General features: G+C 43.6%; 1 protein-coding gene across 1 annotated transcript in view; it reads left to right on the top strand.

Moving 5' to 3' along the window:
- The window catches only part of PHEX (phosphate regulating endopeptidase X-linked), a 1,559,577-nt gene that overhangs the window by 604,056 nt on the left and 928,735 nt on the right, over positions 1-26,786 (top strand). Inside the window, exon 6 of the mRNA XM_069204739.1 lies at positions 23,235-23,300. Coding sequence (XP_069060840.1) covers positions 23,235-23,300 — 66 coding nt within the window. The remainder of the gene's footprint in view (positions 1-23,234; positions 23,301-26,786) is intronic.

Genomic DNA, 26,786 nt, shown 5'->3' on the forward strand with positions numbered 1-26,786 from the left:
AGTTATACTGTCTGCCAGTTTGTTTGTAAAGAGATTGAAAGTGTCACCAAGGGTCATGCTGGCTCACGTTGAGGCCTTACAACTATTGAACGCCAAGTATGCTGTGGAAAGAGTAGCCCTGAAGATATATAGCATTCCAACCGGTACCCGATTAACACAGCAACAAAATGTATTTCTGGGACAGCTACTGAAACTTATTATTACAGGGTTTATGGACAATACAGCTTTTAGCGGTCAGTATACCTCAAATCCATTCAAATTCAAACACTATGACATCAACTACGCATCGCTGGTACATGAGGGGGCTGTGATCCCTGCGAAGCCGTACACACCCAGTTTTGGAACATCGAATTTTATCAGGTAATATCTTGGACTGGTGTTGATAACAGGAAAACATCTGAGGGACTCGGGAGTCGTCGTATCAAGAGAAGGATATGGGGATGGCTACACGCTGTTCGCTTTCGATCTGACGCCCGATATGGAAGACGGTGATCATTATAATCTGAAAACAAGCATTTACAATGCATCGGGTCTCGCGTTTGCTCGTGTTAGAGCCGATCGCGTTGTAAACTCCTAACCCGACTTTTCACCTATCGGTCAAAAGTGCATTTATGCACGTAACCCGAAAAAGTGAAATCAAGAAGGTAAAGCGCTCGACTTCTGCCAAGCGAGATCGGGCTCGTAAATTAGTTAAAAAAAAAGTCCACGAGCCCAATGGAAAACAGCGAGCCTCGCATGGTTTCTGTACTTGGTCGCTGCGCTCGAGGAGGGCTTGCCACCGTAATAGGCATGACATATGCGTGCCTTCGACTAATGAAAGCAAGCCAATTTAATTAGGGAACCCCACGAACCAATAAAAAGCACTGACGTGAAGTTGACAGGGCTCGGAGCCCTTTTCTAAATACAAAAGAGTCTCCCTGCTATACGCATGCGCGAGCGCATGCAAAGCAGGCTCGACCCTAAAAAATGGAAATCTAAAAGCTGAAATTCGTTTTAGTCAACCCTTGGCTACCAATGTGAACATGATTGTACTTTCGGTGTTCAACAGCCCGCCAAGTCAGGTTTGACTATCTTTAAAATATCGTGCAATGGACATTGTGCAGATACGTGAGTTCTTAAGGAAGTAAAAATACACAAGGAAATACTTTTTAGATGTTTTTTCGAGCGATGGGCTACCCGAGGAAGCTGGTGTAGAAAGACCTTGCTCGCTAGCCTTTAACACAGATCCGCATTACAAGGGTGGAACACACTGAGTGGGAATGTTTTTGGATATTGACAAGATTACAGTGTTTAACAGTTCAGCGGCATTCCCCGAGCATACCCTCTATACAAAACCCTTATTCAAGAATTTAAAAAAATCTGCTGTTAGGGTCGAGTATAACAAGATGCGGGTGCAGGGTTCTTTATCAGTGACATGTTGGGAACACTGTATATATTTTATTAGTAAAATGTCTGAGGTTATGACGTTTAGAAATTTTCTAAATCAATATTTGTGCGATCAAGTAAATAACGACCGTTGTAAAAGAAAATGCGGGGCCTACGGTGACCGTTGTTAAAACAAAATACGATGTTTGTCAAAAGTGTAAGGTAGTGTAATGCTTATATACGTGCAACTATAATTGTCTACAATAAAATAATTTAAACTCAAAATCAGACTATGCATTTTCATTGTTTCGATGGGGACCACACGTTAAAAAGATGACAAAAGATTGGTGAAACGGTTAAAAAGCATTTAATACATATAATTTTAGTACAAGTATTAAGCAACCAAACATACTAAAGAAAATAAATGATGAAAGAAATCAATAAATACATTAATCTGTGTAAAACTATACACACACAGACAGTGGAAAACATATACAAAGGTTCAAAAAATGGAAGTATCAAAAATGTAACCAAGTGTTCCTTTTGGACGATGTCTTTTTAGGCTCCAAAGACAGAGGCAGTGTGTTCCATGAGGAGCTAGCCGGGGGATAAGCAGGGCTGTGGGCACTGTAGGGCCAGATTTAAAAACAACAGACGTTGGAGCACTTGGAGGGCTGTAAATAGAATCTTTCAAAATTTCAAACAGCGGTCTTTGTTCAGCATTACCAACAATCGTAGAAGGAACGTTGAGTTCTGCAGCGACCTGTAGAAACTGGTCCCAACCTCTAGGCACTTTCTGGAGCAATAGGGTTTTTGAGTGTGTAAAACCTTTGATGAGATTGTACATATGAGACCCAACAATCGGCTGCCCTTTGTAAAGGAATTCACCCCAATCATTACACAAAGTTATATCTTTAGAAGCAGCCATTTTACTTAGTAACATTTGCGCTGTACCTCTGTACCACTGGCTTATATTTTTTAAAAGTTCTTCAACAAAGACATCTGTGGGCTGTGGTGATGGGACCACCGGATGTGGGGGCTGTTGAGCCTGAGGCGTGATGAGGCTGGTGGTGGCGGATCAGAGTCTGGGGTATATGGAGTCTGCATGTTTTCTTCTGACTGCCACTGCTTGTATTAATGTAGAAAGTGTTGAAGAATTCAGGAGTAAAGATTGGCTTATGCTTCTTCTTCAGCACACAGAACTGACCTGATATAGGGACATTGCCTTTTAGGGCGTTAGAGTGATTTCTGACTAAGTCGTCCAAAGCCGAGCAAAGGTTGTCCTTTTTTTGTTGGGGGCTAGCTGTGACCAGCGTTTTTAGGAGGGCCAAATTATGGGGTAGACGCGCAGACATGGTCAGCACCTTATATTATAAGGCTTAGAGTGTAAATGTTACAAGTCTTTTTAAAAAATTTTTAAATATGATTTAGGTTTGGTTTTAGGCATGTAAGCGACGGGGAGGTTGGCTGGGAAAATATCAGCACGTAGTCTGTAGTCTTCTAGAGTGCTGGATTTCAACTCTATCAGCAGGTAGCCATGAGGTTTAGTGGTAGCGTCCTTAAAGGCTTCCAAGAAAACTGGGTATTTCCAGGGTACATCTGTTTAGCGATGATAGATGTCTGCTGTTTGTCACAGGGGTTTTTAAATAGGATGAGGTATGAGGTGTTTAGAGCTATAGAACGACTGCTCTTACCCTTGTCAAACAAGTTCTGCATGATATAACATATGCTTAGGTTACGATGGTGTGAATATTGAGTAAAAGCTTTTCCTATTTCGGGATGGTCCCCGCCCTGGTGCATAAGATCATCTACAATCACCATGTTTATAAGGTGTTTAGGTAACAAGGCATTGTCGTTGACAGCGTTGGGTATTCCTTCTATAAATTTAATGTGGGGGAACCTTAGGGACAGTTCTGTATAAAGATCTTGCCAGCATGAATAAAGCCATATGAAATTGTTTGGGATCTGGGATAAAACCCCCAGAGCGTTTTCTAACAATTTCTTTATAAAATAACTTTTACCACAATTTGAGGGGCCTGCTAAAACACAGGAGAACGGGTTTTGAAATCTTGTGTCCATAGTCGTGGGGATTCAGTATTCTAATGCAGCTTTAATAACCATACGGCAGGGTTCTGTAGTCTTCAGTAAGGGCCTCTTTATCGAAGACTACACGTAAGGTTTTATGTAAAGGCTGGGTTATAATTTCCCACCGTTTTTTGGACCGCATTATGCCGGGCTATTGTACAACAATGATTTTATTATTATCGCCATAATTCAATATAGCGTATTCGTTCATCAAATCCTTTAAACTGTCAAAATTGATTTTAACGGTGTTATTAACATTTAAGGTGATTCCTTTCACTTTCATACTCACGTCGTTGTTTGCCGGTTTGTAGGAATAGGTCTTGGGTCCCAATGAAGTGAATTCTACTATGTAGTCCTTCTTATCTAATTCGCTGGTCAAATCTCCTGGATAATCACCTAGGGGCAGTCTTCATCACCATCCTTACTCACAAAAATAACAGAGTCAGCATCGTGATAAAGGCAGCACTCCTGAAGTTTATCCAGGACCCTGTAAAGCTCTAAAGGAGCATAAGCCGCTGTGAAACAGGCCATGAACATATTTATATTGTTACATGTTGTGGGGTACACTTTAACGTATTTCCAGCAGAGACCAGCGGTCTCATCATCGATAACCTCGCAGCTGGACACATCATAACTAGGTGAAAAAAGGTACCTAAACAGTTTGTTAGGATCTGTTATTAAGGTAGTGTTTGGTAGGTTTGTACATTGGGCAAATTTTCCCTATAAGGATTTTAGGCAGAGCTTGGCTAACTGCCTCCTGGGGGGGTTGACTTCGATGAACCTGGGTCTCAATTTTATGCCTTCATCAGTGTGGTAATCGTTGATGTACTTTTGCTTAGAGACAGCATCGACACACCATTCAGGAAAGCCCAAAGCCTCCTGTTTGTCTCTCAGAAACAAGTTGGTATACTTAGAAAAGAGATGTGTTCATCTTTTTTGAAAGTGCCATGCCTCCTCTATTTTACACAGTCTGTGGCTTTTCTCAGGGACTGTTTGTACCTCAATGCTACACCACGTACCGATGAGCATCCTCTGCTCGTCGATGTGTCTACACTCGTTAGTCTCTTTACTTTCGGCGCAGGTTTGACACAATTGGAACATGAGCTTGCCATCGACTCTGTACAGTAGCACCGGAAAGTAAAGCAGCTGTGGCGGGTAGATATGGCACTTAGGGCTACATGTACGTAGCATTTTGCACATTGCATATAGCGAATCGGGCCGTTTGCGACGTGCAAAATGCACTTTGGTATGTTGAAACCCATTTTTGCGATTCAGTAAACTATTTACCAACTCGCAAAAAGGGATTGCGAGTCGCAATTAGGAAGGGGTGTTCTCTTCCTAATTGCGAGTCGCAGTCCCATGTATGATTGCTTTGTGACCGCAAGTGTGGTCACAAAACAATCGCAGTTAGCACCAGTGTCACACTGGTGCTAACCCATTCGCAAACGGGTACCCCTTCCCCTTTCTGAATTGCAGTATAAACATTTTTTCACAGCAGGTAGTGGTCCTACGGACCACTACTTGCTCTGAAAAAATGAAACAAAAACGTTTCATTTTTTGTTTTTGAAATGCATCTTGTTTTCCTTTAAGTAAAACGGGTTGCATTTAAAAAAAAAAACAGCTTTATTTAAAAGCAGTCACAGACATGGTGGTTTGCTGTCTCCAGCAGGCCACCATCCCTGTAAGGGCAGCCATTCCCAATGGGTTGCAAATTGCGACCTACCTCATGAATGTTAATGAGGTAGGTCATTTGCAACCCCATTGGGAATCGCAAACAGTGTCATTGACACTGTTGTACATTTGGTTTTGCGACTCGCAAAGTGCGAGTCGCAAAACCTGAAGTTCGTACATGTGGCCATTAATGAGCCCAAAATATTCAGCTAGGGCTTAAAGTCCCTATAGATGATGGTGGGGTGGCCTATAGGGTATAACGTCTGTTTGTTCACAAATGGGTATGAGCTCGTTAAGTCATAATAGTGTACTTTTTTGCCCTCGCCCGCAGCCCTGTACAACTGTATAGCGTTTGTATGACCGCCAAATAAGGCATCGCGGGGTTCCAAAGGTCGTCTCCTAATAAAAGACGCAAGTCCAGCATCCGAAGCTAGAATGTCTAGCCACTCATGTTCCCATTTGGTTCTCATTACAAAGCCACGACTTTCAACATATTCAGCCTTCATTAGAGTATGGTGGTGTAAGAGTTCAAACTTGGTGCCCAACAGTCTGTTAAACTCGCGGGCCTTGTAACAGCGGGGACAACAGTGGTAAAAACAACCGTTGTACTCGAAAACCGTAGTCACACTTAATTATAGCATAGCCGTCTAGATAATAAGGCCCCACTTGTTATTCACCACCCTGTAAGGCGTGTTGAATGAAGATGTTTTCCTTGTCAGAGACATACATGAGCCATTGGATGGAGTGGGTTGAATAGTGCTTCTGTTTGCCGTTATAGAGGTCGAGTGGTACTAGAGCTATGGTGCAGGACTTAAAAAACATGTGTTTGTAGATAGCCATACACATGGAAGCCAGCTTGATATTTTGGTAAGGGTCTATGTAGTGTACGGTCTTTTTCACCGTCCGGGTATTGCACTTCAAAACCTGAAGGCTTTTGGTCATTTCCACCATCATGTCTCTGAAAAGGTTGCAGGCTTTTCATAATATTATTACAGCCATGGTTTTCATCGTACCACTGTAGAAAGCTCTCTTTTTCAGCCGTCATCATATACTTGACACCCTAGATGTCAGCTGGTGTCATGGGACCTTCATAATTCTGATTGGCCCAGGTGTTGAAAAAGTGGGGGAAATAACCTTTGCACCCTGGGAAACCAAAGGCTTTTGGTAATTTGCTCAATTTCATGGGTAGAAAATTTAAGGTATCAATGAACCTTATTTGAAAAGGCATCGCCTTTAACAGCATCAGTTTGGAACCCTGGGTGATGAGTTCTACAGACATCTTTTCACCAATCATGGTCTGCAACATAAAGAAGGAGTCGTATGCTTTTGAGTTATGAGCCAGCATAGTGTACCCATAGAATTTTGGTTGCATGGAAGTGGTGAGGAAATCGTTCTTGCACGTACGCCCTTCAAACTCCCAGCTGTCATCGGAAGTTAGATGATGAGCGTGTACACTCTATATCGAACACTATGTAGTCTTCGGTTTTGGTCTGGGCGAACCCTTAAACCATGTAACTCTTGTGTTCTGCCCCAGTGTGACAATATACCTTACACTTGGGACATTTCATGCCTTTGCATTTATGCTCATAGGCAATGTAACGCCCGGTTCTCCAGTACTCTGCTTTAGAGACACAGCAAACAAGTCTGTTATGTATGCTCAAGCAGTTTTGCGAGCGACAAAACATATTACACATTCAGCACCGTAGCTTCTGCCCCTCGATCTCAATACACCCTTCTCCCTGGCACATTTTACATTGCATTTCACATTGGTGAGCTGTCTGTACATTGTAGATATGGTCGCAATGGGTGCACACATACTTGGCTCCTAGAAAACCCCTCAAGTTTAAAATACTGTAAAAGTGATTTTCATGATGGAGAACATAGACGGTCTTGCTTTTCGTCAGGTCCCCGGTTGTGAAGTAGTTCCAGGAACCGTTGTGGTAAAGAACTTTTACCGTAATGGCAAAATAGTTCTCAAAAAGACCCATATCCCCAAAACCAACCATCCTGCTGTGCGGCATTTCAAGCACCCTATGGGCTTCAGCAGCTCTAGACAGAATGTGAGCATCGGGTGTAGCACGATCCATCAGTAACCCCGCTATGCTAGCAGCAAGACACGTGTTTGATGCCCCTGATGAGGGCGATGACTCTGAAGGTGCCATATGCATCTACTTCAGCCTTACTCTGTAGCAGGCTAGAGAGGTTTTCTAGAAATTCTACAGCGTCAAACACATCTTGGGTGTTCGACCGGTGAAGAAGGGACTGTCAATGCCCTGCCCCTGGAAGCGTAGTTGAAAGACATCGTTAGGACCTACATCATGTAACAGCCTTTCTATGAGCGTTTGTACGGCTTGATGGAAAGCTATAATGCCGTGTTCAGAGGAATTTATACGATCCAGGTTAACAAAACAGATTTCCTCATAATGCTCTGTAGCGTTAAACCTCTCTACAGTACGACTGTATCTTCTAACACTTTCTAAAAACAGCTGTTCTAAATCCTCGGGTTTAGGATCGCTGCAGGATGGGGGGCTCACGGGGGTATCATTCACTTTTAGTTGACTATGGCTCGGTGTTGGTGTATTTTTATACCTCCTTGTAACACTTAGTCTGGCTTTCTTTAATTTCCTTATTAAAAGCTTATGGTTTCTAGTGTTACTTGCCCACTTCCGTTTCTTACAAGCCCAGCTGTTTTTAGGTGACCGCCCATAGCCTATTTGAACAATAGTCAATGTATTTACGAACTGTGTCCTTGCTGTTAACGCGGAGAAACCCTAGCTATATTTTTAGTCACCTAGGACTCAATTGTGGATTTCACACACTAGGTCGATGAACAGAACCAAATCTGTTTTGAGAGAATGCCATTCGAAATACGTCCTAAACATCACATATTGTCACGTACTGCGCTGGACTTCTCACCTCTGGATTTCGGATTGGCGAATACACTATGGGGGTCATTCTGACTTTGACGGGCGGCGGAGGCCGCCCGCCAAAGTCCTGCCGGCAGAATACCGCTGCGCGGTCAAAAGACCGCTGCGGTAATTCTGAGTTTCCCGCTGGGCTGGCGGGCGACCGCCAGAAGGCCGCCCGCCAGCCCAGCGGGAAACCCCCTTCCATGAGGATGCCGGCTCCGAATGGAGCCGGCAGAGTGGAAGGGGTGCGACGGGTGCAGTTGCACCCGTCGCGATTTTCAGTGTCTGCTTGGCAGACACTGAAAATCTTGGTGGGGCCCTGTTAGTGGGCCCCTGCAGTGCCCATGCCAGGGGCCCCACGACACTCGTTACCGCCAGCCAGGTTCTGGCGGTCAAAACCGCCAGAACCAGGCTGGCGGTAAGGGGGTCGGAATCCCCATGGCGGCGCTGCTTGCAGCGCCGCCATGGAGGATTCCCTTGGGCAGCAGGAAACCGGCGGGACACCGCCGGTTTCCCGTATCTGACCGCGGCTGCACCGCCGCGGTCAGAATGCCCATGGGAGCACCGCCAGCCTGTTGGCGGTGCTCCCGCGGTCGTTGGCCCTGGCGGTAGACTACCGCCAGGGTCAGAATGACCCCCCAAGTCTTCTACAGGTCCTGGATGTTCCCAGATAAGGGCGACCCCTTCTAGTAGCCACGGTGCCGCTTGACAGGCTACGCCAAAGCAGACCGTATCCTCCAGAAGGAGTACCAGAGGGAAAAAACCCCAACACTGGGGAAAAAACCTCTAACAGGAACTCCTGAAGGAAAACAAGAAAAAACTGGACTTGACAACAGGAAACAAAAATAGGCAATATCCAGGGTACAAGGCAGGAAAAAAGGAACAGGCAAAAATATCCAAGGCAAAAGCAGGAACAAAGAACAGGCAAAAATCTCCCAAGGCAAAAGCAGGAACAAAGAACAGGCAAAAATCTCCCAAGGCAAAAAAGCAGGAACAAAGAACAGGAGCGAACAGCACAACCAGAAGGAAGTGTTTGCAACGCAAGGAGGAACAAGACTGACTGACTTATATACTGAGAAAAGGGAAGTGACATCACAGGAAAGGGAAGTAACACCATCTTGGATTGGGAAAAGCCCATAGACCAGTATAGGAAAAAGGAAGTAGTATAAAAGAAAAACAGAGCATGCTGGGACAAAAACACGAAGAAGACAAGATGGACACAACATGGATAGAGACAGGCAAAAGGCCCAACAAAAAACCCACCACCAACAATAAAAGAAGAAAAAAGGCTATAAGTAAGTGTAGCGCGACCGGGAGCAAAATTTATGCTTCCCAGAAAGCATAGTCAAAAAACGCGGAGAACGGCGCTCCGAATATCGGTATCGTGTTCCACCCGCGAGGACAGAAAGAGGCGCCGCGTCAGAGCGCGGCGTTACAGTAGGTCCCCTCCCCGAGGCTCCAGGTTTGTCAGGATGATTGTCAAAAAACAGGCGAACCAAACGGGGAGCATGGACGGAGGAAGCATCTTCCCACGAACAGTCACTGAGGGGGTATCCTTTCCAGTGGACCAAAAACTGTAGTTTACGTCGATAAATTCGGGAATCACAGATTTTCTGGACTTCATACTCAGGCTGTGCGTTGATAGAAAGAGGAGGTGGACGTTGGAACTGGCGATGGTAAGGATCAGGAACAAAGGGTTTTAACTGGGACACATGGAAAACAGGATGAACCCTCCAGGTATGAGGTAAGCGGAGACTCACAACTACAGGATTCAGGATGTGCGAAATTCGAAAGGGTCCATAACTTATTGGTGGAAAACCGGGATGGTAGAAATCTGGAAGAAAGCCATACCTTGTGGCCCACTTGATACAAAGGTGCGGCTTGCCGATAACGATCCGCCTTTCGCTTCATAGCTTGTTTTGAAGCTAGGAGAGTAGTGTGAAGTAGGACCTGGATTCGACGGATCTGTCGTGAAAAAGAAGTGACTGCAGGCACAGAAGAGGATGTTCGAGAAACAGTAGTGAAAGTCCTCGGATGAAATCCATAAGTACAATAAAAGTGTGTGGTCTTGGTCGCACTATGTATTGTGTATATAGGAGAACTCGGCAAGAGCAAGATATTCCGACCAATTGCTTTGTGTGGCATTACAGTAGCATCTCAGATACTGCTGAAGTTCTTGATTCACTCGTTCAGTTTGCCCATTCGTTTGTGGATGGAAACCCAAGGATAAAGAAATCTCAATGTTAAAGAAGGCTCAAAAGGCTCTCCAGAAACGTGATACATATTGAGGCCCTCTGTCCGAAATGACCTCTAGAGGAAGACCATGGAGGCGAAAAATATCTCGTAGAAAAATGCGACTCATTTCTGGGGCCGTTGGTAGTTTCTTCAAGGCTGAAAAATGGGCCATCTTGGTGAATGAATCTACGGTTACCATGATTACTTGGTTACCAGAGGAAGTAGGTAGAGAGCATATGAAATCCATGGATAGAGTACACCAAGGAGCGGAAGGAACCGGTAAAGGTCTTAATAAACCTGCCACCTTAGTTCGGGGTGTCTTAGTCTGGGCACAGACTGGGCATGCTGACACATAGGTTTCAGCGTCTGTCTTTAGCGAAGGCCACCAAAAAGATCGCTGAAGCAGTTCCTGGGTCTTCCTGATACCTCGATGACCGGCTATAGGAGAATCATGGCACATTTGCAGGGCTTCTGTCTGCACTTTCTTGGTAGGTAGGAAGAGAGCATGTTGATGATAGAAGTAGTTGTCATTCTTCTGCAAAAAAGGAGTCACTTTATCCCATTCTGAAGCAGACAGAAACTGGTACTCGGATTGAACGCGTTCTTGAAAAGATTGAGTAGCTCCGATGATCCTGCTAGACTCAATAAGATGTGGAGAGGAGTTCTGGGCTATGTCAGGATATCTGCGGGATAAGGCATCTGCCACTAAATTCTGGGAACCAGGTATGTGCGTGATCACGAAATCGTACTGGCTAAAGAAGAAAGCCCATCGAGCCTGATGACTGTTGCGACACTGAAAGCTCCGAAGACACTGGAGATTACGGTGATCAGTCCTAGCTTCAAAAGGCTCTCTGGAACCCATCAGGAAATGCCTCCATTCCTTACAAGCTACTTTGTGAGCGAGTAGTTCTCGTTCCAGTACAGAATAATTTCGTTCAGCCTCTGATAGAATATGCGATAGATAAAAGATAGGATGTTCCAATCCATCATTGTCTTGCTTCTGCAGCAGAACTGCTCCAATAGCTCTGTCTGAGGCATCAGTCACGACGATAAATTTCTTGGTATTGTCAGGATGACGCAACACGGGTGCTTGGGTAAAGGCTGTCTTTAATTCTTGAAACGCATGTTCAGCCTCCTTGGTCCAAATGAAACCCTTCTTCAGGTTCTCTTTCTTAATTGTTTGTGTTATGAAACTTTGTAGGTGGGCAAAGTTCTGAATAAACTGACGATAAAAGTTTGATAACCCAAGAAAACATTGTGTTTCTTTAATGGACGTTGGAGAAGGCCAATCTAATATGGCACTGACCTTGTCAGGATCCATGGATATTCTGTGTTGATTAATACAAAACCCGAGATACCTTACTTCAGATTTATGGAACTCACACTTCACAGGTTTACAAAACAATTGGTGTTTCTTGAGTCTTTCCAGGACTTGTATGACATGATCTACATGGTGCTCAGGATCACGGGAATATATCAAGATATCATCCAAATAAATGACTACATATTGATTGAGTACATCAGAGAACACTGAATCCATAAATCGTTGAAAAACAGAAGGGGCGTTGGTCAGTCCAAAGGGCATAACACGATACTCATAGTGCCCAAAAGGGGTACGGAAAGCAGTCTTCCATTCATCTCCTTCCTTGATCCGAAGGAGATGATAGGCACCCCGTAAGTCTAATTTAGTAAATATCTTGGCTCCTTGAATGGCATCCAGTATATCTCTGATTAAAGGCAGTGGATATCGATCCTTAATCGTTATTCTGTTGAGTTCACGAAAGTCCACACAAGGATGCAGATCCTTAGTCTTCTTTGGGACGAAGAAGAGAGGAGCCCCAGCGGGGGACGTGGAAGGAGCAATCAAACCGTTGTGTAAGTTGTCTTCTAAATATTCCCTTAACACCTTCTTTTCTTGGTCTGTCAGAGAATACATTCGACCGGAGGGAACTACGTCATCAGGAATTAAAGGAATAGCACAGTCATAACTGCGATGAGGTGGCAAAATAGGATTACTAGGTTTCTGAAAACTCCTGATATATTCCTGATAACAATCTGGAACCCCCTGGATAGTATTGATAGAGTTAGTGTTATCCTTAGTTGACTGACAGGACCTTTTTGGAGTCCAATAAGAAGTAGTAGAATAACAATTCTGTTGACAAAATGAAGACGTTAGGGATATAGTTTGTGTTTCCCAATTGATATAGGGGTTGTGTCGGGCTAACCAGGGAATTCCCAAAATCATGATGTGATTTGGTGAGGCTATGAGATCAAAGGCAACGTGTTCTTGATGCCCCCCAAATGTCAAACAAAGAGTAGGAGTTGAGGCCACCACAGGTCCTGAGGTTAACGGAGAGCCATCCACTGTGTGAACCTGCTCAGGGGTTTCTTTAGGAATGCGGGGAATTCCTTTACTAGTAGCCCAGGTTTTATCCAGATAGAGTCCACTGGCTCCACAATCAAGGAGAGCCAGAAAATGTTCCTCTTGATCTTGTGAACTTTGTAACTTGACCGAGAGGATAAACAGGGTGGACATGCTTTCTTTGGAGGAACATATTGATGGTACTTCAGCTCCTCCCGTTCCCTTCCTCCTTACAGGGGACGGGAGCTGGCGTTTCCCGCAGGCCTTGAGGGACGTACCGGACAACTACAGATCAGGTGGCCAGCCTTACCCCAGTATAGGCAAAGTCCCCTTCGTCGTCGTTCCTCCCTTTCTGACTCCGTCAATGGCCCACGAACCAGATCTATCTGCATGGGCTCTTCATGGGGAGGTGGAGAGGCTTCAGATGGACTATCTTCCGTTCGCCGACTGCTAGCATCGAAGGTACCGGGCTGGTATGGAGCTCTAGTTCTACGTCTTTCCATCTTGCGCTCTCGAAGACTATACTCGATGTTCATAGATTGATCCATTAATTCTTTCAAAGAACAAGCTGGGGAAGAGTGTACAAGCTCATCTTTAATTTCTTCACGCAGGCCTCGGCGGAAAAGGGTTACGAAGGTGCGTTCTACCCAGAAGGTTTCAGATGCCAGCTGTTTGAAGCGGGTTATATACTGCAGTACATCCTGATTACCTTGCTGAATGTCACATAAGGCTTCTTCAGCTGCCGCTTCTACCCCAGGTCTCTCAAACATTTGTTTGAAAACAGTCAGAAAAGAGGAATAGTTAGCCAGGACTGGGTCATCTGCAGAAACCAGAGGAGTCGCCCAAGCAAGCGCTGGACCAGACAAGGCGCTGATCAGATAGCCCACCTTAGTCTTATCCGAAGAAAACTGGAGTGGACGAAAGGCAAAGAAAACCATCAGGGCGTCCAAAAATTCCTTCATCTTTAAAGGATCTCCGGAATATCGAGGAATAGTAGCAGATACGGGTGGTATGTCCATTGATCGGGAAGACAAGACCTGTCGTAGCGCAATGTTCTCTGCCCGTAACTGTTGTAACTCTTGGGCTTGTTGTTGGACAGTCTGTAACATAGCTTGAGCATTTTCTGACACCTCTCCCTGTGGATCTTCCATGGCGCTCTCGCAACGCAGAATCTTTTGGCGTTGCAATCTGTCACGTACTGCGCTGGACTTCTAACCTCTGGATTTCGGATTGGTGAATACACCAAGTCTTCTACAGGTCCTGGATGTTCCCAGATAAGGGCGACCCCTTCTAGTAGCCACGGTGCCGCTTGACAGGCTACGCCAAAGCAGACCGTATCCTCCAGAAGGAGTCCCAGAGGGAAAAAACCCCAACACTGGGGAAAAAACCTCTAACAGGAACTCCTGAAGGAAAACAAGAAAAAACAGGGCTTGACAACAGGAAACAAAAATAGGCAATATCCAGGGTACAAGGCAGGAAAAAAGGAACAGGAAAAATATCCAAGGCAAAAGCAGGAACAAAGAACAGGCAAAGATCTCCCAAGGCAAAAGCAGGAACAAAGAACAGGCAAAAATCTCCCAAGGCAAAAAAGCAGGAACAAAGAACAGGAGCGAACAGCACAACCAGAAGGAAGTGTTTGCAACGCAAGGAGGAACAAGACTGACTGACTTATATACTGAGAAAAGGGAAGTGACATCACAGGAAAGGGAAGTAACACCATCTTGGATTGGGAAAAGCCCATAGACCAGTATAGGAAAAAGGAAGTAGTATAAAAGAAAAACAGAGCATGCTGGGACAAAAACACGAAGAAGACAAGATGGACACAACATGGACAGAGACAGGCAAAAGGCCCAACAAAAAACCCACCACCAACAATAAAAGAAGAAAAAAGGCTACAAGTAAGTGTAGCGCGACCGGGAGCGAAATATATGCTTCCCAGAAAGCATAGTAAAAAAACGCAGAGAACGGCGCTCCGATATATCGGTAGCGTGTTCCACCCGCGAGGACAGAAAGAGACGCCGCGTCAGAGCGCGGCGTTACACATATAGCAGATGATAATCAATAACCACACCCGTTTATTAAGAAGTTAATAATTTATTTCCCTATATTAACAACCCTAAGGCCATGAAAATAATTCTCAAAGCACAAATTATACATATAGAGAAACAATAAAGGCTGATTCGAACACCGAATATATCTAAGTTTAATCAACGCCAAATGGCAAATTATCTCAATGGTTATAACACTAAACCATAGCAATAGAATATGAGCAAGAGAAGTTGAATACATCTGAATAATGTAAAGACAAGGAAATATCAAAGACAATTTATGAGCATGTGAGTAACGTCCCACTAACCAATAATTAGCATTAACTTGTTGGGCTTCATGTAAAAGTTTTAGTAACATAAATTTAGAAAATATCTAGCTATGGCACTATCAAAATAAGCAGCAGTAAATAAGCAATTGCAGCTGGTACCTGAAAAACAAAAGACAAATAACATTTTTAATTAATACATTACCAAATCACTACAATAATCAGCAACAATGTCTACTTCGTCAGTGGGACAGCAACATCAGGCACCAACATCAGGATAAGAACAAGAATAAGGACAGGGATAATGGTTTAGAATTTTGGACTATATGATGCACTAAACCATCTAGCATAGCTTCTTCATAAAGCAATAAAATCTCTAAGTCTCAGGATACACAAGAATCCCAAAGAACAAAATGACCGTCAAACAATGGTGACTGAACATTAATTCAAACTTGTTAAATGAAAATGATTGGATAAAGCATGAGGTGAGAAAGTTATGACCAATCAGAACATTAATTATACAATTAGTTTACTACAAGCTCTTCTATTTGTTGTTATTCCATTGACGAAATCTAAACTAATACATTAGTATCCTAGACTTCCTCTTCTTCCGTCTCATCTGTGGATCCTTTTCTTTCCACTTCACTGAAATACGAAGTCACAGGAAGAACGATTACAAAATATGTTACTTCACCATTTCTTTACCCTCGAGGGAAGACATACAAGTTAGAAACATATCTTCAAGCAATGAAGTCAGTCAAACTACGGAACACATTAGAAACATTTTATACAGCTTGCATTGTACAATCACCTCGCAATTTGCTTTTACATCAGTCCAGCAGAGGCCACTAAATACACATTTATTTCTACCATTTCTTTTAATTAAGAAACACACTCTCTTGTAAAGACAGAATAATTCCATCAGCTTAAGTTAGCATGGACAAAATATTGACCTTATTTAAGATGGTGGCCATTCAATTAGTCACATTTTCGTAAACAGAATATTATTATCTAATTAATTCACACATTAATATATAAGTATAATATAATTACGTAAAGACTCAACATTTTATCAGTAAAATTTCTGCTCTCACATTGTCGCTTCACCAACTACGGGCTGGGGTCTCGCAGGTTGTTCCGGGGTAACAATGCTTTGGACTCTAAGGTCTTAAAACTCCTATGACTGTGATGTTTTGTCCTAACTTTATGTTTTGAGGCCTAATCCGGGTTGTTTTATGTTACAGGTGCTGATTTTTGTGGTTTTACCCAGTTACTGGGTGGCTCTTGCCGTTTTTTGATTTTGACTGCTCATAAGAACTGTAGAGCTTTAGTGAGTATATCCAGGGTCCTCTTTTGATTTAGGCCTGTGGACGCTAGTATTAACAAATGTGGTTCTTACACTCCTTAGGTGACCCGCACACCTAGTCACACCTGTATATTACTTAAGTCTGCAGCGGCTGATTCACATGATTGGACCACCTCTTTCTTACACAATGCCAACCTCTGGCTTAAAGCCCTCAGGCCGGTTCTGGAGGACGTGGTATTGCGACCCCCCCCCCCCCCTTCCCGAGTTTTAAAGTCTTGAGGCTCAGTCTAAATTTTAGCTTTCTAACAGATTGGTGTATTTCTTTTATATATGTGTCCAGGACTCTAGTGCAGTCCAAAAGTCATGTTCTGAGTCACTACTTGAGGCATTAGATGTGGGGTTTATATTTCCCTGAGCCATACCAGCTGCAGTTTCTTTGTTAACAGCAATACCCGCTTTCTGAATGGATAGACCGGGATGGGTCAAAAAAGTAGGATCCCAATGCGAACACCGGGTGTTTCAGAGGACTGTCCCTCACTAGACAGGGTTCCAAAATGTAGATTTTGTGACCCGCTCCTGCCCATACTACTATCAGGGTATGTTGAAGAGGGAGAAGGCTGAGAAACGTATACACTTGATGGGGCACTGGTGGGATCCTACGCTCCCAGAGCTGAGATTGGTAACATTAGATATGGGAACTTAAATGGTGATCATAATAGCTTAGGCCTGCGGATGCGTGGGATGTGCAGGAGCTAGGATTGGGTGATTGTTGACCTGAAGATTGCTGTGCCTCTGGGTCTACGCTAGAAGGCCCGTTGTGCTCAGTGGCTACTATTGTTTCAGAACCCTCAACCCCACCCACCAGTGCCCTGAGAAGCCCTATACAGGCGGCATAAGGGTCCTCTACAGGGTGATCATTTTCAAACCTAGAGTCTAACATAGTTATAGGAGTTTTTGGGACCGATCCATTAGGAACCGCCTCTACATTACCCATTTCAGCCGTGAAACACTTAGACCCCTGTGGACCTCGGGGTCCTGTCAGAGGCGTAACTGTGCTTTTAACTGAGAGATTTAGAGGAACCATTTGTAGCTCAGGGACTGGTTGCTTCTTCTTACGATTCTTTAAGGAAAGACTGTTTATTCTAGGCTTGTTGCTCTGATTGGGATCCCCCTCAGTGGTTTTAAACAGTACTTGATGTTGTTTGTCTGCGGGTGAAAGGGCTCCATCGCCTGTGTGTCCCAACCCCTGCAGAAATGTACTTTCTGTAGAAGAGGTCGATGTACCGGCTGCGGTGCTTATTTGTAAAGTGGTGCAGTGGTTAAGGGCTGTACCTGGTCTATGACGATTTTCTGTAGACCCGGACGGTTGTTTGTCCTGATACCCTGCGCTGATCTCCGCGCCTGTTGACGACTTTGTGTTTTGTAAGACTTCTGTGACATCCTTTAAAGGCGATGCGGACCACTTGGTCTTACGGCAGACACCTTGTGAGATCTTTTGTGACGGTTCTAATTCATTCATTTTTATAGTACCGCCATAGCACATTCATAAATATACCATAAGACTATAAAAGTGTTTACTCAAAAATTACATACACAATTAAGCAAGCTCACTTAGGATGTTAGCTAATAAGTACACTATCATCCCCTTACATTGTTGTGAAGGTACAATACACAAAGCCACTTGTTCATATTTCTCAAAAACCATACAGTGTTTATTTAAAAGTCTACGGGGCGGCGCTGCTGGGCAACATAACATCTAGAAATCTGTCCATAAGGCATTATTGATATGGTTCCAGGGCCTCCGCAGCCTTATTTTACTCAACAATGGCACATCTAGTACTTATAATGTCATATGATTACAGTAATTATTAAAAATATAACACACAAAACATATATATATATATATATATATATATAAGCTGGATCCTAGGTTCCACTCCAGGTTTTACTCCGACTTCCCCATGCTCTGGACCATGTGTGGGGGCGTAGCTCACTCTAAGCACCAGCCTACAGGGTGGAGCAGATAGGCAGAGGCAGCTCCAACACCCTAGATACAGTCTTTTTGAAAAATTGCAGGCTGTGGAGGCAGCATGGGGGGCCCCTACGTCTTTCTCATCACCTCCCCAGGACAACAGAACTCTAACTTAAGGTGAGTGAATAGGGGTTTGTGGGGCTTGAGCCTGTTGCTCAATGCCCTCACCATTCATAAGCTGTGTAGTTGGGCTGGGGCTACAGGGCAGAGGATACACACATTGTGCTCTGTGTCCTCTGCCACCCCTACTTAAGTGTTTTTTTATTTGTTTTATTTTTTTAATGTATTTTTTTTTTTTTTAAATAAACAATGCTGCTAGGCGGGCCCCTGGGGACCTGAGCCTCGTGCTCGGGGCCCAAGGGCCCCCACTGTTTGTGCCTATATGTTATATTGTAGGGCCAGAGGGCCCAAGCACGCGAGGCTAGGGCCCTCAGGCCTGTACCTCGCACCATGGACGTCCTCCTCCTCCACATGGTGGCAGGAGGTCATGCACCTCGTGCTAGACACCCGCTAACCCCAAGGGGTTGGAAGGTGTCTAACACGAGGTGCGAGGCCTCCTGCCACTAACTTAACAGGCCTGCTCTCGAGGGGCCGCAGACTCATACCACATGGTTCCTAAGAGCAGGCCTGTTAGGTTAACAACGGAGATCACCAAGCCACAAAACGCTTGGTGATCTCTGCCATTAACTTAACAGACTTGCTATCAGAGGCCGCGCGGCGTGAGCCTGCAGCCTCTGAGAGCAGGTGTGTTAAGTTAATAATGCGAATCGCCAAGCGCTTTGCGACTCAGTGACCCTTCCATTAACACAACAGATCTGTTCTCAGAGGCTGCGCAGCCTATTTCTGTGTTATAACACTGAGTCATATTTAGACAAACCAACAAAGATCAATCTAGGATCATGTCACAAAGGTCTATCCACACCCTACTTGAGTCTATCTACGTACCTATCTCGCACTACTTACAAAGTGTCTCTATACCATCACAATTGTGTGGGATTACAGCCTCTCTTGGATACTACTTCAGCCAAGTGAATAAAAACTGAGTCTAAAATGAATCCTTTAACTCATTTATGAGTCCTCTGTGAATTCACACGGATGCTAACAGTTGTGAATTTTGAATAATGAACATTAGCTGATGCATCGGTCTCCACAGACGGGGGCAACCCTGAGCAAACAATGGGCGTATGTCATTTTTGCAAAAGTTCAGTTATTATCTGGACGGATACCGCAAAGTGGATGATTTGTCATGCCCACCCACTGGGACACCCCTCAGTAAAAACGGTAGTTTAAATGAGTCTCAAAGGTTCACAATTCCTATCTGGCAAAGCAGACTCAACCAGGATCTATCACATGGTTTCAAAAGGAATTAACCCACACAGCTATATCTTGGAGGGGACCTGTCACAGCCATACATAGTATATACTTCAGATCCAGCATCACACCTGTGAGAGACGGACCATTCCCAATCTATGTCAGATAACCAAAACATAGGTCATATGTCTTGCCATTCAGATTATTGCAATACAAATGTAGGGGTCAGAATACACAGGTGTGACCAAAGAGTTTACCATAAAGCTATTAATGTGTACTATTAACAACCATCTCATGTATATGACATCTTACATTCATAGTGGACACCCATCTAGTACTCCACATATGTTACAAAACCAATCTCATGGATGTTGGGACAAAGAATGTTTCCATGGAACTTTCAACATTGCATCTTGGGTATCTTACAATTTATATTCTTAATGCCATCCATTTAGTACTCCATATGTGTAACAATAATACTTCACAGCTATTGGGGCAAAGAATATTTTCCATAGAACTTTCAAAACTGCACCAGTGACAAACATCTTATATCATTAGCATCATTCAGTCCATTGCTGGTACTGTCAAGTATGTCCATCCATTTGCATTCTCTATTGTTCATTTTATTTGCGATGTCAACTCCCCTCCTTGATAGGGATGCCACCTTCACGACCTGCCTGTAAATATCATCTGCAGCGTACACTGACAAAGTAGGACTGATTGGGCCCAGCAGAGGATTAGCAGCAGTGGAGTGATTGACAAGCAGGCATAGAGGTAAGTAGAGGAGGTTTTCATGCTTCATGCAAAGAGGAAGAATGACACTTGTGAGGAGGAAGAAGGACCCTGGTGAGGTGGATTGCAGAGATGCTACCTCTGGTAGGTTACTGCACTGCATCGACAGAAAAAGATGACAGGTTTGCAGGGCTCTAACATTGGGAAACGTGATGAGCTGGAGGAGAAGTCTGTCTTGGTGATAAAAACGAGGTTGGAGAAAATTGAAGCTAATATAGCTGGCATGGAAAGCAATGTATTTCTGGGAACCATTTTAAAAATAGCAGAGGAGTCGCTGTTGTTGGCGGATGCAGAACTTCAAACAACTTCAGAGCATAACCGTAGAGCTTCTAAAGCCATCCCCATTGTGGAAGATACACTGGAAATGTTTGCAGTTGTGAGGAAGGGTTCTAATCTAACAGTTCTGATAGTTCCAGCCGTTAATGCCTATGTGAGTGTGGCAGAGACAAAGCACTCTGTCTTGTGGTCAAGCTGACTCAGTTGGATTACTCTCACAGCCCACTGGTGACAACTACCTAGAACTTCCAAATCTTTGGCAGCAACATTAATTGGAATGATTTTAGTTGCTCTGCAGAACTGGGCATGGCGGAACACTTTGCTATGAATGGTGGTTTTCTTGAAGCAGGATTTAGAGCATGAGAAATGGAGAATCCTACTTTACCCTCGATGTTGGCACAATATCTCAAGTGAGAAGTTGACAAGTTATTATGTTCTCTAATCAGTTGCTGCGTTTGAGTGGCCGAGCTTGTGTGCGGGTAATGGAAAGACTATATATATTATACAAAGTGAAAGCATACCTGCTATCCAATATTGAAGGTGCCAGGGTCGTTTTAAATGGGGTGTCCGAGCACTGTAGTAATAGCTATGAGCAACCTTTTCTAGTATTTTCTGCTTGCCTCCATATGTTGTAAATCTACTGACCAAATCTCTTCAACATCCCAAACTGAGTGATACCGAGATTGGGAGATCGTTTTCTGATATTCAATAAAGTAGCAATTGTTCTATTTGGGATTTGCATTTATTTATCTTCCTGTTGGTCCTCCTTCCCTTTCTCCTGTTCCCCAGTTACAATTGCCTTAGTTGCTGATTAAGGGGCAACATTTCAATAATGGATTGGTGGCAGAGTTTGAAAGGTCACTGAATTTGGTGGTTCTTTTTTTTATTAAGCCTCGAGCTTCTTTGTGCCCTCTTATGTTAATAGCTTTGTCTTCTTATGCATAATTAGTGTACGTTTGTGTGGTGTTTTGACGTCTTTAATGGAACATATATATATATGTATATATATGTAGTCACTCAAAAAAAAGGTTACAGGGACATTATAGTTAGGCTCAAATTTTAAACACACAAAACCATAGAAATTCACCTGTCATAGTTAGAGTTATCTCAAGTAACTCCCGCCATGCAGTTTTTTCGTCAAAAATATAACTGCAAAAATTACATTGATATTATTAATGATGTTATCAAAATTGTCATGAATTCCGTAACTTGTGGGGTAATTAGCAGTGCATGGTGAGAGTGCGAGTTATAGTTACCTTAGGGAATGAGTTATAGTTACTTGAAATAACTCTAATAGGTGAATTTCTATGCTTTAGTACGTTTAAAATGTGAGCCTAACTATAACGTTCCTTTAACCTTTGTTTTTTAAGTGAGTTTCTGTGTTTTTTTTATTGTATTTCCTAACTTTAACGTCCCTACAACCTTTGTTCTTTCCAGTGAATTTCTATTTTGTTTTTACACTAAGTAATTTTCATTGCTGCACGTTAAACCAACCACCGAAGTACACAACCACCCAACCCAGTGCAGCGCAGGGCCTTTGGCCATGCAGAGCATGGGTTGGCTGCAGACTCTGGAGCCAACCCCTATAACCAACCAAACCTGCTCTGCACATGGCCTTCAGCTGTGTGCAGTGGGGGTTGGATGCAGGGTCTGGCCGCAACTAAGGCTTTGCCCCGGGGAGGTGGTGGTCCCTGGGGCTACGGGGTTGTGGTGGTGGAGTGGGCTGCGTGACACCCCCCTGTCAGAAAGCAGACTTTGTTTGCTTTAGCTTGGTCGGAGCTATCAGCTCCCATCAAGCAAAAGCAAACAGCTATATCCGGGCGATGGGCACCCTAGGACTTACCAAGAACTGGCCCTGGCGGTGCCCATGGCCATTATTGGATCCTCGAGGGGGACCGCGCAGCACCCTCCAATGCAGTATTGCCCCTGGGAGGTGGTGGCCCGGGCTGGTGGTATGAAATAAACACCCCTCATTTGTTTTTATTTTAGCCACGGGGAGGTGGTGGTCCCTGAGGCTGCAGGGCCCCACACACAATTAAATCTTTCTGTTACTTCCTCTTTCTATGTGTGCTGCATTCTGCAGCATTCATAGATAGAGGACTATGCCTCTCAGTATTGTTTTTGTGCAGGAAAGGGCAAAACAATCCTGCACGCAATGCAGGCACCCTTGCACAATGTTGCAAGGGTGCCTTTGTTGGTGCTAGGGAGCCAAAAGAATGCCAGAAAATGCAGGAATGTGCTATATTATTTTAAATATGGTGCATTCCCTCCCTTTTCCTGTCACACAGTGCAACATAGCAAGGTGACTGGCTGGACTACCCTGCACTGCCTGCATGACAATCCTCATAAATTCGCTCCCTAGTTTATAATGCTGTGTGTGTAACACAAGTGTATGAATCTTGTTTGGTGTGCCCTCAAAAAGCAGACACAATAAAAAAACTCAGTCGTAATACAATGAGTGATATCTGTAATCTGCTGCATTTAAGATAGGTTTACAATTTTTGGCAGATTTAAAATTGCATTTTTAGTATATGCGAATAATCTATATTTATTAACGCTGTTTTTTGTCATTACAGTTGGACCAGGCTTCGCTGTCTCTCTCACACATGGATTACATTGATAATACCACAGAGGCAAAGTTGGTAAGTATTATTTAGACTCCTCCTGGTGAGTTCTTCATGAGTGCCACTTTTATTATCAAGGTGCTGCTCTAAATGACCACTCAACTTCTTGCTATATTTTCTTATAAATTTTCCTTTAAGAGGGTTTATTAAGTGTTTTTGGCACTGTTGGGGCTTTTGTTTTTTTAGATCTGGCTCAGCCAAGATCTTTTGATTTTTATAAAATTCAACGTATAATTTGCATACTTATGAAGGCTTTCGGCCTGTTCTGTTGGTCTGTAATAGGATCATTCCAAATTTTCTTGTAGCCTCTGCAGCACACAGTGTGGCATTGTGGCCAGTAACAGTATGGCATAGTGGTCCATCCCACTTCATCCATTTGATCACTTCACTGTGAATGCCAGCAGGTTTTCCTTTCACATGGTGCACATCTGCAGACAAAGTAGATCACTTAAGTGCCAGGGGCTTACATAGCAATGTTTGCTTTTTGAGTCCAAAATAATTTAGCGTTTAGCTAATATTTTTTTGATGAGGAGCTTGCCCAAAAATGAAGTTTTGCAAAAAACATAACTAAACAAAGCAAGCATTGACAATGCCAAACGACTGGCAGCCAATCTATTAACTTTGCCAATACCTCTCTGATTTTGAGATGAGACTATGACATCAGAGCTCATTCTTTATAGTGGAGACATCCAAGTTCATGGATCACACAAGTCTAATTTAGATGCTCATTCGTTGCATGCCGTTCCTTCCATCTCAAGTAGTCTTATTCCCAGGATTGGAGCACAAGTGTTTGCCGGAATGTTGTACACTAACATCCCTTTGATGTGCTTAGGACCTTTTTTGAAAAGTCTGTATGACCATACCAGTTGTTCGAGTACAGTGCTTGCATGTTTGGGATAATGTAGGATAAATCTTAGATAACGTTGTCAGTCTCAGATATCATTGTACTGTTACATCTTAGGGTGATTCTCTAAGTTTGGTGCTCCTTAGTGTTTAGGCAGCATCTCTCCACAGATATTTTCAGTGCTTGTCTGGGATTTTTGGCCTTATATCACTTTCCTAGTGGTTTTGAAATGGATGTTTGACCACTGATTTGGATTCTGAATCACCCAATAAGTCAGAGTGATGAGCCCTTTGGTATCCCCAAAGGAACAAACAAGCTTTTTGAATGGGCTGAGAAGTTTCACTGCTGGTAGATCATTTGGTGGGTGTAGTGCCCAGTGGCAAAGTGTTGGCAATATTGAAGGCAGGAGTATTCAGCAATATTGAATTCTCTCCTACATTAGTCAAATGGTTTTAAAATAGTGTCCTGGAAAAGGTTGTCAATGGTCTTACAATCATTCTCTGTCCATTCAGCAAATTCTCTGGGTTCTAGAGCTGGTGTAAAATCAGGATCACTAGAGGAGCTGTGGGGAAACATGATGTATTTCTTTCTTATGGTTAAATGATCCCAAACGTCTATTACAGGGTGGAGTGGCTAGCTATGTCTACACTCTTCAGTCTATTATAATACAGAAGCTAAATGAGATCGCAAAGCACTGTACCCACCTCATCGCAGTCCATGTGTAGCCAGGACATTTCACACTCGAGAACCACCCTTTCTGAGATGTAGCATAGATGTGCTGACCAGTAGTATTCAATCAGGTTGGTGCAGCTGAGGCCTCCCAGCTCCCTCAGAAGCATAAGGACTTTATTAGGGATGCAGGGATTTCCACTTCCTCAAATTAATGTATGAAGTTTATTTTAGAGAGTCTTAAAGTCAGCATTGCAGATCTGGGTAGGTAAAAACTGAAACAAATAGAGTATTTTAAGAGGGACATTCATTTTGAGAACATTTATTCACCCTAGCCAGGGCAATTATAGTGACTGTCATGTCTAAGATCTTCTAAAATGATTTTACGGTATGCAGACCAGTTAGCCCTTCTCCACCCTTCAAGGCAATTGGTGTTGGTTAGTCTGTTGTAACAGATGGTCTAAATAGCCCAGCTGAATGGGACCAAGTTTTCTATATGTGTGTTATTGCGGCCTGTTAAGGTTTATAGCCTGCAATTTTCCTTTATTACCTTTAAAACCTGAAACCAGGTCACATGTGTCTAAGATTGAAAACAATTCTGATAAGGATTCAGAAGGGTTGGTCGATGTTATAAGGAGGTTGTCAGCGAAAAGGTTTGCTTTATGGGTATGTCCCTGAAAGGGGTTCCTACTACCCTCTGTGAATTTCTGATTTGTATGGGTAGAGGCTCTGTTGCAATTGATCATCTTTACAGGGTCAACCTCGTACTTTTTGCCTTCCTCCTATTTTGTACTGGATTTTTGCTTGTTGGCATTAGGACTCTGTCCACGTAACCACAGCTAACCAGTGCTGAAGTGCTTGTGCTCACTTCGCTAAACATGGTTTGATTGGTATATACTTGATTGGCATATTTCATTTACATGTAAATAACTTGTAGAGTTATATATGATATACCCAGAACCTGTAAATTAAATGCTACCAGTGGGCCTGCAGCACTTATTGTGCCACCCATTTAAGTAGCACTGTAAAACATTTCCCAGGATCACTGGGGATTCATTATTATATTTAATAAGCTGCACTCCCTAAAATAGAGGTGGTAGATACATCATGTTTTGTATCTATGAGCTTGCAATGATTCACCCTCCTTAATGGTAAAGTCGGATTTATCATTACATGTTTGAGAATGCCACTTTAAGAAAATTGAAATTTTCCTGCCCTTAGCCCTCTGTACCTATAGACTCCCTCAGGTCACATGGCTAGGTATAACTGGCAGTTGAGACTTTCTAAATTCACCTCAGTCACGCAATAGTAGGATTAGCAGAGGCTGAATGGGCCATTAACTGAAGTGATGGTGGGAGGGTGGCAGAGCTAGGCACAACCCCAATTACATCTGAATAGGCCGAGCTCTGCTGCCACACAATAGGACTAATGACCCTGTTTTGTTAGTGTAACCAGCTGGGAGTTAGGTCAGAGGAGGCAGAGAATTCCTGGAACTTCAGAGAACCCTTCAGGAAACTTCTCCCAGCTTCTAAGAGCAGGCCACCAGGGTATAAAAATAGGGCTCTCAGACCTACTCCTCAGTTCGCTATTGGACCTGCAGAAGGACTCTCATGGGACTGCCTACTGCTGTGACTTGCTGTGCACTCTATCAGACTGCTGCTGTACCCGGAAGGACTGCTTTTCAGCCAGGAGCCTGCCTTGAACCTTCAGAGGGCAGCCCTGCTGTGGAGCCCTGTATCTTCACCTGCACGCAGGATCTTAGAAATGACAGGGACATAGCATAACAGGCTCCCACCATCTTGAACCCGCACCTGGACCCAATCTGAATGAGTCGTGAACCTCCAAGATTTCTCCATCCACTCTGGGGCCCTTGGTTGTGGTGCTAAAGATGCCCCTATGGCCATTTTCCAAAACTGAGGACTTGCTATTTTGAACCTTAAAGTTGAGAAATTCATAACTCTGGTTCTACTAATTGGATTTTGATGGTTTTG

The sequence above is a fragment of the Pleurodeles waltl genome, chromosome 8 (genome assembly GCF_031143425.1).
Source record: "Pleurodeles waltl isolate 20211129_DDA chromosome 8, aPleWal1.hap1.20221129, whole genome shotgun sequence".
Classification (NCBI taxonomy): domain Eukaryota; kingdom Metazoa; phylum Chordata; class Amphibia; order Caudata; family Salamandridae; genus Pleurodeles; species Pleurodeles waltl.